Raw genomic sequence first — 14,151 nt, 5'->3', positions numbered from 1 at the left:
TCCGGTGATGCGTTGGGCAGACCGCCAGTCATGAGTAGCCTGGCCTACTGCAATTTACTTAGAACAATACAAATAGGCTACAGTATTTGTATAGTATTTATCAGTTTTGATCTCTTGAATGCAGCCCTTCGCGTTCTCTGCCCAACATACCAATGCGCATGCGCGCTGCTGACTCTCTGTATTCCTCTTTTAGGCAGAGATTGCATCTGCCTCCACTGCATTTATCAGAGAGGGAGAATTAAACCCCATGGGAAAAATATATAAATATAATGGAAAACAGTCCCCGGTGCAAAGACATACTGTGGGCTCAGGATAGAGCATTGCAGTATGGGTAGTCATTTATTTCTGAAGCGACAACGGGGCCGAAACGAGGATGTCTCATAGAAGTCAACGAGGATCAGCGTCATAAAACACCGGAATTATGAGATGAGCACACGAGAATGGACCGGGAGGAAGAGAGTGGAATTTGCGTTTAATATCCACTCTGGATGAGACTGTTTAGTTCAAATTTCACGTTTTTAATAGCCTGTTATGTCGGCTCAGTCCCTTCCCTCAATACCATTTAGTTAGTCACTGGAAACTGGCAGATTTCTACAATTGTAGCCTACAAGATTTATTCTGAATTCGCCCGTTTTGCAGCTCTGGCACCGACGGTAATTCGATACATTGTTAAATGTTTCTGCACGCATTTGTAGGCAAAGCTTTGCCACATTGTAGTTCGCTACATTTTAATGAGCAAGGCTGTATTGGCATTAACAAAATATGTGTCATTATCAATATTGGCGCGGCTCGTCTGATAGTTATAGGCTACCCGTCCCTATGAGCCATTGTAGAGACTTGAGCTTTTTTATGTCGATAATTAATATAAGGGAGATTGAATAATATAAGTGAAATAGCCTATTGTAATATTTTCGCGTGTTGTCTTCTTTGGAATAAAACATGCATGTGCGTATAATTAGACTTCACGCCTTCGTTGGACTCCTCACCCGGAATGCACCATCGTAGTTCCCCTGGCATACCTACTCGCTATGACAGGTTGGCACACATAAAGCCTACTGTACACACAGATGAACCACCAGACGAACCATCATCAACGGGATCATCAGACTGAAGTAAAGCTCCGAATAGGCTACCCGACATCTCCCGTGTTGTAACAGGCCCGCACCGGCAAAGGACTGCAGACCATAAGTGGACAGTCTGCTAAGAAGGTTGCACTTGTCGAATATTTATTAGAACTTCTCTGTCAGTTGGGACTGGGAGCAGTAGCCTATTCCAATTTTCATTGTGGTCCGTTCGTGTTCTACACTGCGCTCTATGCGCAGACACGTTGTCTTTGGGTTGTGTTCATTTTCGAAGTTCATGTTTGTTTTAATGTTAAAGTAGCAAGCTATTCGGGACATTGCCTCAATCAGAGTTGTCAGTTGTGAATAGTGCGCCTTTTCAGACACCAAGAAATGGTGGTTCGAGTGTTCTGCTGTAGCAGCTGTAGGCAAGTTTCAACATTTGAAGGATGAGCCTTGGATATTCGATTCAGAGCTTCAAGTCAGTGTGGCAGCAGTGCCTGCTCACAGAATCACTCACATTCCGAGACTGCTTCTCAGATAAACATTACAGTAAAAAATGAGACTGCTTCTCAGATAAACATTACAGTAAAAAAACAATACAAAACGAAAATAGTTTTTTATTTTAGTGTATTCAGATATGTATTGAGTTAAAAGCTTATTTAAAGCCATATTAAAAGTATGAATGTATTTGAAAATAGCACAAAACAAAATGGGTTATCCATGTCATGGTTTGGTCTGAATTTGACAAACTCATTCTGGCTCAAGTGCTAAAGAAGAAACGCCCCAGACATCTGCCAGTCACTTTTCAGTTCCTATTTGGTTCTGTTTTTTTTTATTTATTCCTGTTTTGTCCAGCACAACAAAAAACAGTCGAGTGCCTCAACTGTGCCATATTATCTCAGAGATGTTGATTGACGGAAGACCACGTCATCTCTGTGTGTGCCCCTTCCACTTCCTGTGTCCATGCGTGACAAAGGGTTCAAGCATGTTGGACCAGGTATGAGACTGCACATGCCACGGAGGAACACTGCAGGTAGTGCAGACAACATGGCCCACATAGTTCGTTAAGAAGGCTACGACAGAGAGAATTACTACACACTTCAGAGAAGAGAGGACTATGTGAGTTATTTTCCCGCAGACTCAGTGCCACATTGGAATCAGTGCTCGGGGCAACCAATTACAGTTTTGATTGAACACTTCTTCCTGCTCGCTGTGGGAAATCCACCCTGATCTGGACTTTGAGACTTTGTCGTATTCCACTTGTTTTTTTGATTACTCCTGATATCCTCGTTATTGCCTTTTCTATTCGATATTTTTCGATATAGCCATCTTCAAGCACATTTGGAGTCACATAACAGGATGAAATCTGTCCCTTTTTTAAAAATAGGGGTTGTTTTCGAATCGTGCCAGTTGGAAGGTTGGCAGGACTAAGAACACATGAGCAGGGTTTTCATCGTGCCTAGACTACATTTTTCTCCTATCCCCACCCCCAAACTGTAATCCTGAGACTGAGACATAACTGTCACTCCTCTACTCCCTGTCCCACACACTTTGGGGGTTCAAAGGGTGAGAACCCCAGTAGACTGAAAAAGTTGTCGCCGTGGTGATGGGGAGTTCTGCCTCCTCTCTCACCGCAGAGACCGAGTCGGACCACGGGTTCCGGAGCACCCCGTACCCGTCGTCGCCTCCTATGGGCTGGCTTAGGAACAGCCACAGCAGCCCGGTGTGGGGCACCACCTTCATTACGCGCCAGCAGCAGCCACCACTTCCATACAGAGAGCGCAGGTAAGAGCCAACACTTTAGTCCACTGCACCTGGGCGACAGGGCCAGACTAGTCAGGCCTGTTGATGGCCAGCATGCAGAGAAATGGGCCATGCTCTGCAACACTAGGGGTTGTATTACACGGGGATTGACGTCACTGGGAGCAGTTAGAGCGAGCATAAAGGACAGATGACTTTGTGGTGCAGATCGCAATATTGTGATAGGTGTTGTGTGTTTTATTTGAGGGGTATCCTAAGGGTGTTTTGACATTTTGTGTGGCAATTCTCAGAGCTCTCAGATCCACTTTAAATCGGACACCAGCCGCTCCCTTAGACAATATTTACTGTAGAATATTATGTCATATTCATGCCTTTTCAATGAAATCGCTTTATATGCACTGACGATATTATAGTATCATTAAATCTTACAAAATATTATTAAATCAAAAGTATTGTTCCAAATTTGATCTAAACAAAGTTCGATTTTGATATTTTGATATCCAATATCATATCCAATATCATATCCAACAGCTCTATGTGCCGAATTGGATTGGTGTACCAAGTTGATTGCACCCATGGACCTAGGCACGGGCGACCCAGGCACAAACTCTCTCGCTGGGTTGATTGGGGAGCTTGTATCATGGCAAATACTTTGGAGGGCGACCAGAACAGAAGACTTTTGATTCCATGCCGTGTGTGCTGTCCGCTAACAGATGGCCACCTCTGTGCAGATTAGAGGTCGACCGATTAATCGCTCTAACCACCTGATTACATTGCATTCCACGAGGAGCCTGCCTGTTACGCGAATGCAGTAGAAGCCAAGGTAAGTTGCTAGCTAGCATTAAACTTATCTTATATAAAACAATCAATCAATCATAATCACTAGTTAACTACACATGGTTGATGATATTACTAGTTTATCTAGCTTGTCCTGCGTTGCATATAATCGATGCGGTGCGTATCGTTGCTCCAATGTGTACCTAACCATAATCATCAATGCCTTTCTTAAAATCAATACACAGAAGTATATATTTTTAAACCTGCATATTTAGAAATCCAGGTTAGCAGGCAATATTAACCAGGTGAAATTGTGTCACTTCTCTTGCGTTCATTGCACGCAGAGTCAGTGTATATGCAACAGTTTGGGCCGCCTAATTTTCCAGAATTTTACGTAATTATGACATAACATTGAAGGTAACAGGAATATTTAGACTTATGGATGCCACCCGTTAGATAAAATACGTAACGGTTCTGTATTTCACTGAAAGAATAAACGTCTTGTTTTCGAGATGATCGTTTCCGGATTCGACCATGTTAATGACCTAAGGCTCGTATTTCTGTGTGTTATTATGTTATAACTAAGTCTATGATTTGATAGAGCAGTCTGACTGAGCGGTGGTAGGCAGCAGCAGGCTCGTAAGCATTCATTCAAACAGCACTTTCCTGCGTTTTGCCAGGAGCTCTTCGCTGTGCTTCAATCCTATCAACTCCCGAGATTAGGCTGGTGTAAACGATGTGAAATGGCTAGCTAGTTAGCGGGGTGGCGCTAATAGCGTTTCAAACGTCACTCGCTCTGAGACTTGGAGTAGTTATTCCCCTTGCTCTGCATGGGTAACGCTGCTTCGAGGGTGGCTGTTGTTGTTGTGTTCCTGGTTCGAGCCCAGGTAGGAGCAAGGAGAGGGATGGAAGCTATACTGTTACACTGGCAATACTAAAGTGCCTATAAGAACATCCAATAGTCAAAGGTTAATGAAATACAAATGGTATAGAGAGAAATAGTCCTATAATTCCTATAATAACTACAACCTAAAACTTCTTACCTGGGAACATTAAAGACTCATGTTAAAAGGAACCACCAGCTTTCATATGTTCTCATGTTCTGAACAAGGAACTTAAACGTTAGCTTTCTTACATGGCACATATTGCACTTTTACTTTCTTCTCCAACACTTTGTTTTTGCATTATTTAAACCAAATTTAACATTATTTATTTGAGGCTAAATTGATTTTATTGATGTATTATATTAAGTTAAAATAAGTGTTCATTCAGTATTGTTGTAATTGTCATTATTACAAATTTAAAAACAATTTAATCGGCCGATTAATCGGTATTGGCTTTTTTGGTCCTCCAATAATCGGTATCGGTATCAGCGTTGGAAAATCATAATCGGTCGACCTGTACTGAGGTTATTGCTGAGTTACTACAGGCATCAAGTCCAGTTGTTAGGTATTGAGTTTCAGAAAGCCTATCAAGTATCCTTACAATGGATGTCATTGTTTATTCAGCGTGGGCCTCCTCTATCTCTCATCTCTTGCTACTATTGTCTGTGCTTGTCACTACTTTGCAATTGCCCCTCAGTTAACAGTCAAACTTGAGAATCTCTTGGAGAGGTCTTGTAGGGTTCCGATTTTAACTGTGCGTAAGGTAGGTTGTGCCTGCTTGGGCTGAAGGAAGTGTCTGTCTTTATTAGTAGTAGGCCTATTTTATACGAGTAATGATAGAAAGTCTAGTTTTGAACTCCTTTTATTGTTTTCTTCCGCTGGGTTCATGTGCATCCCCATAGCAACAAGCCTCTGTCTCCATCACCAATCAGACTCCAGCCTCAGTCAGCTGAGCTCATAATACACAAATGCATGAATGCACATCTCACCACACGTACAACCACTGCTTTTGGTAGCGGCGAGGGTCTGCGTACACACACACACAACGCACTCACACACAGATCCTCTGATGACACGTCTTTTAGGAGTGATGTGCAATGATGCTTTGAGCGCAACCCCCGCCCTCTCTTTCACTCTCGCACACACACTCTCACCCCACACACATACACACTTCTGCATGAGTCTAACGAGGTTAGGCAAGCCTAGCTGAGCCGTGACAGAGCATGAAATATAGAAACAACAGACTGCTGTGAGCTCAGTTTAAGTTTGGTGATTCATGGGGAGGGTTTACTCCCTTAATATAGGCCTAGTGTCTTGTTGCACCACACTGAACTCTTTCTCCGGCTGTTTTTCCCAGCCCCTGAAACTGGCAGTATGTCCTGTCCTTGTGTATTTTTTTTATTCAGCTTCTCCCAGCAGTGACTCATTGGCCTTGGGAAGGGTCTGTGTAGTGATTCAGTATTTCTTCACTTCACAGTTTTAGGCTTGCTCAAGAAAGCAACCAAACATGTAAACTAGCTAGGCCTGTCCTTCATGTCTTAAAGTAATGATGGACTGTTGTTTCTCTTTGCTTATTTGATCTGTTCTTGCCATAATATGGACTTTTACCAAATATGGCTATCTTCTGTATACCACCCCTACCTTGTCACAACACAACTGATTGTCTCAAACACATTAAGAAGGAAATATATTCCACTAATAAAATTTGAACAAGGCAGACCTGTTAATTGAAATGCATTCCAGGTGACTACCTCATGAAGCTGGTTGAGAGAATGCCAAGAGTGTGCAAAGCTGTCATCAAGGCAAAGGATGGCTACTTTGAAGAATCTCAAATATAAAATATATATTAATTTGTTAACACTTTTTTTGGTTACTACATGATTCCATATGTGTTATTTCATAGTTTTGATGTCTTCACTATTATTCTACAATGTAGAAAATAGTAAAAAATTAAGAAAACCCCTTGAATAAGTAGGTGTGTCTAAAGTTTTGACTGGTACTGTTTGTCCCGTAGATATTCTGTTTGTATCAATAGCCTGTGTCTATCATGGAAACGGGTCTCTAACGAAACGTGAACATGTACCATTGTCTGTAGCCTATATCAGGTGTGAAGAATGTTTTTCCTCTTTTCGTGATGCTTCCAGGAAATGCTAAAGTGTGTTATCTAGGAATAAAGCCTGATGCCAGGCTGATCTTTCAGGGTAGTTTCACATAATCTCAGGGCCAGCCTTTTTTCCATTATTTCCCATAAATTCAACTAGGTGGTTAAATGCTGTACTGACTTTATGGCCAATTCCCCCGGCCCCTCCTGGAGTTCCTGTCTGCTGGTCCGTGGTTGTTTCCTATTGCAAGCGTCTGTGTTTGTCCAAGCATGATGGACGTGAGCGTTTACCATGGCTCCATTCCATTGGCTGTTCTCCCTCTAATTGGATTAAAACTGATCCACGTGGCTTTGGCTAACATGCGCTGTGTCTGTGTTTTATGTCTGACTTATTTCAGTGTATCTTCCCAATTAGGTCTATTGCCTGTCTGATGGGCAGGCCACATCGGACACTGGTCTTGAAGTGATCACAATGGATTTATCACGCATGCACAGTTTTGTGATGCATTGTTGTAAGTGGATTGACACACCTGAAGTATTGGTATATTGTCATTAACGCCATCTGTATTATGATTCTAGAGTTTCCTCCCTCTTTCCATGGAGATCATAACATACAGTACCAGTCAAAAGTTTGGACACACCTACTCATTCAAGGGTTTTTCTTTATTTTTTATGATTTTTTGCATGGTAGAATAATAGTAAAGACATCAAAATTATGAAATAACACATATGGAATCATGTACTACACGGCGGTTGGAACAAAAATCTAAAATTTGTACTCAACAGACCAAAGGACAGATCTCCACCGGTCTAATGTCCATTGATCGTGTTTCTTGGCCCAAGCAAGTATCTTCTTATTATTGGTGTCCTTTAGTAGTGATTTCTTTGCAGCAATTCGACCATTAAGACCTGATTCACACAGTCTCCTCTGAACAGTTGATGTTAAGATGTGTCTGTTACTTGAACTCTGTGAAGCATTTATTTGGGCTGCAATTTCTGAGGCTGGTAGCTCTAATGAACTTGTCCTCTGCAGCAGAGGTAACTCTGGGTCTTCCTTTCCTGTGGCGGTCCTCATGAGAGCCAGTTTCATCATAGTGCTTGGTTTTTACGTCTGCACTTTAAGAAACTTTCAAAGTTCTTGAAATGTTCCGGATTGACTGACCTTCATGTCTTAAAGTAATGATGGACTGTTGTTTCTCTTTGCTTATTTGATCTAAAAAACTAAAAAGATTTGGTATGGGTCCTCAGATCCTCAAAAGGTTCTACAGCTGCAACATCGAGAGCATCCTAACTGGTTACGTCACTGCCTGGTACAGGTGTGGAGCTACAGAGGGTTGTGCGTACGGCCCAGTACATCACTGTGGCTAAGCTGCCTGCCATCCAGGACCTTTACACCAGGCGGTGTCAGAGGAAGGCCCTAAAAATTGTCAAAGACTGCAGCCACCCCAGTCATAAGCTGTTCTCTCTACTACCGCATGGCAAGCGGTACCGGAGTGCCAAGTCTAGGACAAAAAGGCTTCTCAACAGTTTTTACCTGTGAACCTGTGACTTCTGAACTGGTAATCAAATGGCTACCCAGACTATCTGCATTGTGTGCCCCCCCCCCCCCAAACCCTCTTTTACGCTGCTGCTACTCTCTGTTTATCATATATGCATAGTCACTGTAACTATACATTCATGTACATACTACCTCAATTGGCCCGACCAACCAGTGCTCCCGCACATTGGCTACCCGGGCTATCTGCATTGTGTCCCGCCACCCACCACCTGCCAACCCCTCTTTTACGCTACTGCTACTCTCTGTTTATCATATATGCCTAGTCACTTTAACCATATCTACATGTACATACTACCTCAATCAGCCCGACTAACCGGTGCCTGTATATAGCCTCGCTACTGTTATAGCCTCGCTAATGTTATTTTTCACTGTCTTTTAAATGTTGTTTTTATTTCTTTACCTACCTATTGTTCACCTAATACCTTTTTTATTACTTAGAAATTACACTGTTGGTTAGAGCCTGTAAGTAAGCATTTCATTGTAAGGTCTACAGCTTTTGTATTCGGCACACTCGACAGGCAAAGGATGGCTACTTTGAAGAATCTCAAATATATTTTAATTTCGCACTTTTTTTGGTTACTACTTGATTCTGTATGTGTTATTTCATAGTTTGTCTTCCCTATTATTCTACAATGTAGAAAATAATAAAAAATATAGAAAACCCCTCGAATAAGTAGGTGTCCACAGTTTTGACTGGTACTGTATGTTCCGTAGATAAATGACTGTTTGCGTATCCCTGTTTGTGTTAGAGATACAAACTGCCACCACTCTCAGAATATCCTTCTCCAGCTACTCAGTTTAACTCAATCTCCAGTATTGCTGGATAGAAGGTAATGCAGTGTGGAGACTTTTTAATGGGGAAATTATTTTCACTGATCAATTCGATAAATGTTTAATTTAGGGGGGGGGGGGGTAATAGCTGTGAATAAAGCTTCTATTTTGCTACTCCCCATTCCCGAAGCACCTTCCTGGTTGAAGGACACGCTGTGTCAGCACTGCCACTGCCTGTGAGGCTCGAGTACCCGTTAGAGACATCAGATTATCAGCGCGGCATCACGCGATGCCTGCGCCCCTGCCACCTGTTCTTTCTCCCGAAAGCCAGGGCATATTGCCCCATCTGTCCTCGCATGGTTCTCTGTCTCTGCAACACTTTATCTGCTGGAAACCCAGTCGGACAGTTTCCTATGTTTAAAGATTCAAACGTCTGCAGCTGTCTTCCCCACTGACAGATTCACCCATCAAATATGAGCGCCGGTCATGAAATATTCAGAGGGTACAGCCAGAGGTCAGGTGTTTTTTTTTCTTTTTCTCACAATGTTGTGTTCGAAAAGCCACAGATTCCCCGTCCAGCTCGTAAAGCTCTCATCCGGCAAGAACATGCTCGGGCCTTGCTACTCTGCAAGGTTGCTGTTCTATCTAGTGTTTGCACAACACGACACAACACCAAATACCCTAGTTTCAGACTCCTAATTATCCTTACACCTCTGAAGACTAGCCACTTCCATGCCAGTCATAAGAACTTAGGTGTTTTATCTCTGAACACTCAAAAGCTGGTTTCTACACCGACTGTTGGATAAGGGGAGCCATGGAGTGTTAACAACACTCGTGGAGACTAGAGGTCCAGGCTGCCGATGTGTCCAGCCAGAGACGTGCCATGGTACAGTGTACTGTATGTGAACCCTTTGGAATTACCTGGATTTCTGGATAAATTGGTCATACATTTTGATCTGATCTTCATCTAATTCACAACAATAGACAAACGCAGTCTGATTTAAAACGAATAACACACAAATAATTATACGTTTTCATGTCTTTATTGAACACACCGTGTAAACATTCACAGTGCAGGGTGGAAAAGGTTTGGGAACCCTTGGATTTAATAACTGGTTGACCCTCCTTTGGCAGCAATAAACTCAACCAAATGTTTTCTGTAGTTGCGGATCAGACCTGCACAACGGTCAGGAGGAATTTTGGACCATTCCTCTTTACAAAACTGTTTCAGTTCAGCAATATTCTTGGGATGTCTGGTGTGAACCACTCTTGAGGTCATGCCACAGCATCTCAATCGGGTGGAGGTCAGGACTCTGACTGAGCCACTCCAGAAGGCATATTTTCTTCTGTTGAAGCCATTCTGTTATTGATTTACTTCTGTGTTTTGGGTCGTTGTAACCTTTTCCAGCTTTATGCAAGTCAACAATTCTTAATCTAAGGTCTTCTGAGATTTCTTTGGTTTGAGGCATGGTTCACATTAGGCAATGCTTCCTGTGAAAAGCAAACTCAAATTTTGAGAGTTATTTATAGGGCAGGGCAGCTCTAACCAACATCTCCAATCTGGTCTCATTGATTGGATTCCAGGTTAGCTGACTCCTGACTCCAATTAGCTTTTGGAAAAGTCAATAGCCTAGGGATTCACAAACTTTTTCCAACCTATACTGTGAATGTTTAAATGATGTATTCAATATAGACAAATACAATAATGTGTGTGTTATTAGTTTAACCACACTGTTTGTTTATTGTTGTGACTAAGATGAAGATCAGATCAAATGTTACGACTAATTTATGCAGAAATCAGCTAAGTCCAAAGGGTTCACACACTTTCTTGCCACTGTAACAATAAAGAGGCTATATGCAGAGGGTACCGCTACCGAGTCAATGTGCGGGGGTACAGGTTAGTCGAGGTAATTTGTAAAGTGACTGTGCATAGATATTAAACAGCAAGTAGCAGCAGTGTAAAAACAAAAGGGGAGGGGGTCAATGTAAATAGACCAGGTGGCCATTTGATTAATTGTTCAGCATTCTTATGGCTTGGGGGTAGAAGCTGTTAATGAGCCTTTTGGACCTAGACTTGGTGCTCCGGTATCGCTTGCCGTGCGGTAGCAGTCCTCCTTACTCATACAACTAAGATCCATGTAACATGATCATGTTCACTACAATGTTTGCGTTAAATTCACTCATCAATGGACAGTTGAACGGCAAGACACAGCCACGTTTGCAGAGGAATTGCCAAGACACAGCCACGTTTCCAGAGGAATTGCCATTGCAACAAGAACAGACCCAGGCAGGAGATATTTTGGCAGGATGAACATTGTACTTGTGGGTTTATTATTACAGAGTTGTTTGTGTCTCCTCTGTATTACGTCGATTATATATCTTAACAATTTATTAAGTCGGCTACTTTATTTTTGTTCTATGATTATAATTTTTTTTAAAGGTTCTCTGAGCTATTTGAAGTGCCATATGTGACCGACCACCTTGTTTCAGTCTTATGTAGCAACATTTGAAATTGTGTTTTTTACATTGGATAAAGGCAGACACACGGAGCTACACAATGGTATATCATACACTGCATTTGAAGAACAGTGGGAAAGTTATTCTGCCTTGAAAGTTGATAAACTTGTAACCTCACTTTTGAGAAAATGGCCTTTGAATGTTTTGATACCTACTGGAGTGCTCTCCTTTGTCTACACCCATTCAGTATTGTTCACACCCTCTTATGCCAGCCCCACCCATCTCTTTAAGGATTCACATGTGAGGTCACGTGCTAAACAGTGAGTAGTATTGCAAAGATTAAGACTAAAAGTGGTAAGTGGTAGCCTACAATAAGGAAAAATTCCAGGTAAACAAAGTGTCTAGATAAAAATATTTTATAAATATTAGATGACGCGTACCCAGACTCACTTGTCTAAATTGATGGGTCATGTGAAAGAAATGTTATATCCCCCAGCCACATCTTGCCAAGTGGATGGGTCTCTACAGAAGGTGTAAACGGTACAGCCAAATGGTTACTTGCATAGTAGCAATATCAGAAATAGATACTGTAAATTATTTTCTTTATATTGACACTATGTACAATAACAATATCAGTAAAGATGTCAGTGATAGATGAGGTTGTTGTGCATACAATCAGGGGTAAAGTGGCTGAGCAGCAGGATAAAACAAATAAAAATAGTAGCAGCAACGTATGGCGTGTGTGTTAGACCCATTCACCAACAACGATGAGACAGCCTACAGGGAGGAGGTGAGGGTCCTCGGAGTGTGGTGTCAGGAAAATAACCTCTCACTCAATGTCCGCAAAACAAGAGATGATCGTGGACTTCAGGAAACAGCAAAGGGAGCACCCCCCTATCCACTTCGACGGAACATTAGTGGAGAAGGTGGAAAGTTTTAAGCTCCTCGACGTACATATCACCAACAAACTGAAATGGTCCACGCACACAGACAGTGTGGTGAAGAAGGCGCAACAGCGCCTCTTCGACCTCAGGAGGCTGAAAAAAATGTGGCTTGTCACCGAAAACACTTTTACAGATGCACAATCAAGAGCATCCTGTCGGGCTGTATCACCCCCTAGTATGGCAACTGCACCGCCTACAACTGCGGGGCTCTCCAGAGGGTAGAGTGGTCTGCACAACGCATCACCAGGGGCAAACTACCTGCCCTCCAGGATACCTACAGCACCCAATGTCACAGGAAGGCAAAAAAGATCAAGGACAACAACCACCCGAGCCACTGCCTGTTGACCCCTCTTCCATCCAGAAGGCAAGGTCAGTACAGGTGCATCAAAGCTGGGACAGAGAGATTGAAAAACAGCTTCGATCTCAAGGCCATCAGATTGTTAAACAGCCACCACTAGCACAGAGAGGCGGCTGCCGACCTACAGACTTGATATCATTTGGTCATTTTAATAAATGGAACACTAGTCACTTTAATAATGCCACTTTATGAATGTTTACATATCTCACATTACTCATCTCATATGTATATACTCTTCACTATCTATTCTTTACTATCTATTGCATCTTAGCCGCTCTGTCACTGCTCATCCATATATTTTATACTTATATATTCTTATCCCATTCCTTTACTAGATTGTTGTATTAGGTTTTGTTGTGGATTTTGTTAGATATTAGGTTTTGTTGTGGAATTGTTAAATATTACCTATTACATACTGCTGCACTGTCGGATCTAGAAGCATAAGCATTTCACTACACTCGCAATAACCTCTGCTAACCATGTGTATGTGACCAATAAAATTAGATTTGATTTATTAGGGGAGAGACATTTGAATCAAGGCACTGCAGATAGTGCTGATGACCGGGAACTCGCCCACAGTGATGAACTGGTCCGTCCGAACCACGCATGAACAAGAGAATCTATATTCGGAGAGCCTGTTTCTGTCCTGTCCTTGACTTTGGTGCAGGGCATGTGATGTCCATAGCCTCTTCATCACAAAACTCCCCGATCTTCTCAAAAATATACATTTGTCTAGCTGTGTCCAGTCCAGGTGGTGCTTGTACAGGCAGACCATCTATGGGAGGAAGGATGTCAGCATTGTGCAGCAGCTGAAACCTGGTCCCGACTGAGTTCGAAAGCTCCTTAGCGACAACACTAGGCTCCAGAGCATCGAAGCTGTAAAACAGGAAATAACCCAAAAAATTTGGTGAGATCAATAAAAGTAGTGCCAATAATGTTGGAGATAAATTAAATAATCAAACGTGCTTATGCTTTACATACATACTAAATGTTGTCATCGATTCCTTAAAAAGATGCCATACCGCTGCTTTTGTCACATGGGATGGCAGCAGCTTTCCACCAAGTGTTTGCATCCTGGGTGGCGTCCTGGTAATACTATTGCATTATCCTCTGCGTAGTTGTTGAAGTTCACCACTCGCTGCAAGTCCTCATGCTTCGGGTGTAACCTGTGCTTGCTTGGGCCAGCTCTCTTTTTGATGGGAGGCATTAGACCATTCTCCTTGTATGACTGGTGGAGGAGAGTCAGGCGTGTGGTACTGATGCTGAAAGACAAATTCCAGATACAAATATTTTGGTGTTATTATACAATAGATGGCCGTAATCACCGTCAGACAGACCTGGCTAACTTGATGGGTCATGTAATCATCTGGCGAAGTGGAGTCTTTTGTTTAGACATTCTAGCTAATCAATTAACCATAATCCTAATCCATAGAGTACTAGCAATACAAAACCGATTGTCATAGTTAGCTAAAGTTA

General features: G+C 42.3%; 1 protein-coding gene across 1 annotated transcript in view; it reads left to right on the top strand.

Moving 5' to 3' along the window:
• The first annotated feature begins 211 nt into the window (after positions 1-211).
• LOC111976396 (calpain-15-like) overlaps positions 212-14,151 on the top strand; it is a 100,114-nt gene continuing 86,174 nt past the window's right edge. Inside the window, exon 1 of the mRNA XM_024005202.2 lies at positions 212-2,849. Coding sequence (XP_023860970.2) covers positions 2,671-2,849 — 179 coding nt within the window. The 5' untranslated portion in view covers positions 212-2,670. The remainder of the gene's footprint in view (positions 2,850-14,151) is intronic.

This window comes from Salvelinus sp. IW2-2015, linkage group LG17, assembly GCF_002910315.2.
Source record: "Salvelinus sp. IW2-2015 linkage group LG17, ASM291031v2, whole genome shotgun sequence".
In the NCBI taxonomy this organism is placed as follows: Eukaryota; Metazoa; Chordata; class Actinopteri; order Salmoniformes; family Salmonidae; genus Salvelinus; species Salvelinus sp. IW2-2015.
This window is presented reverse-complemented; position numbering and strand designations above follow the sequence as displayed.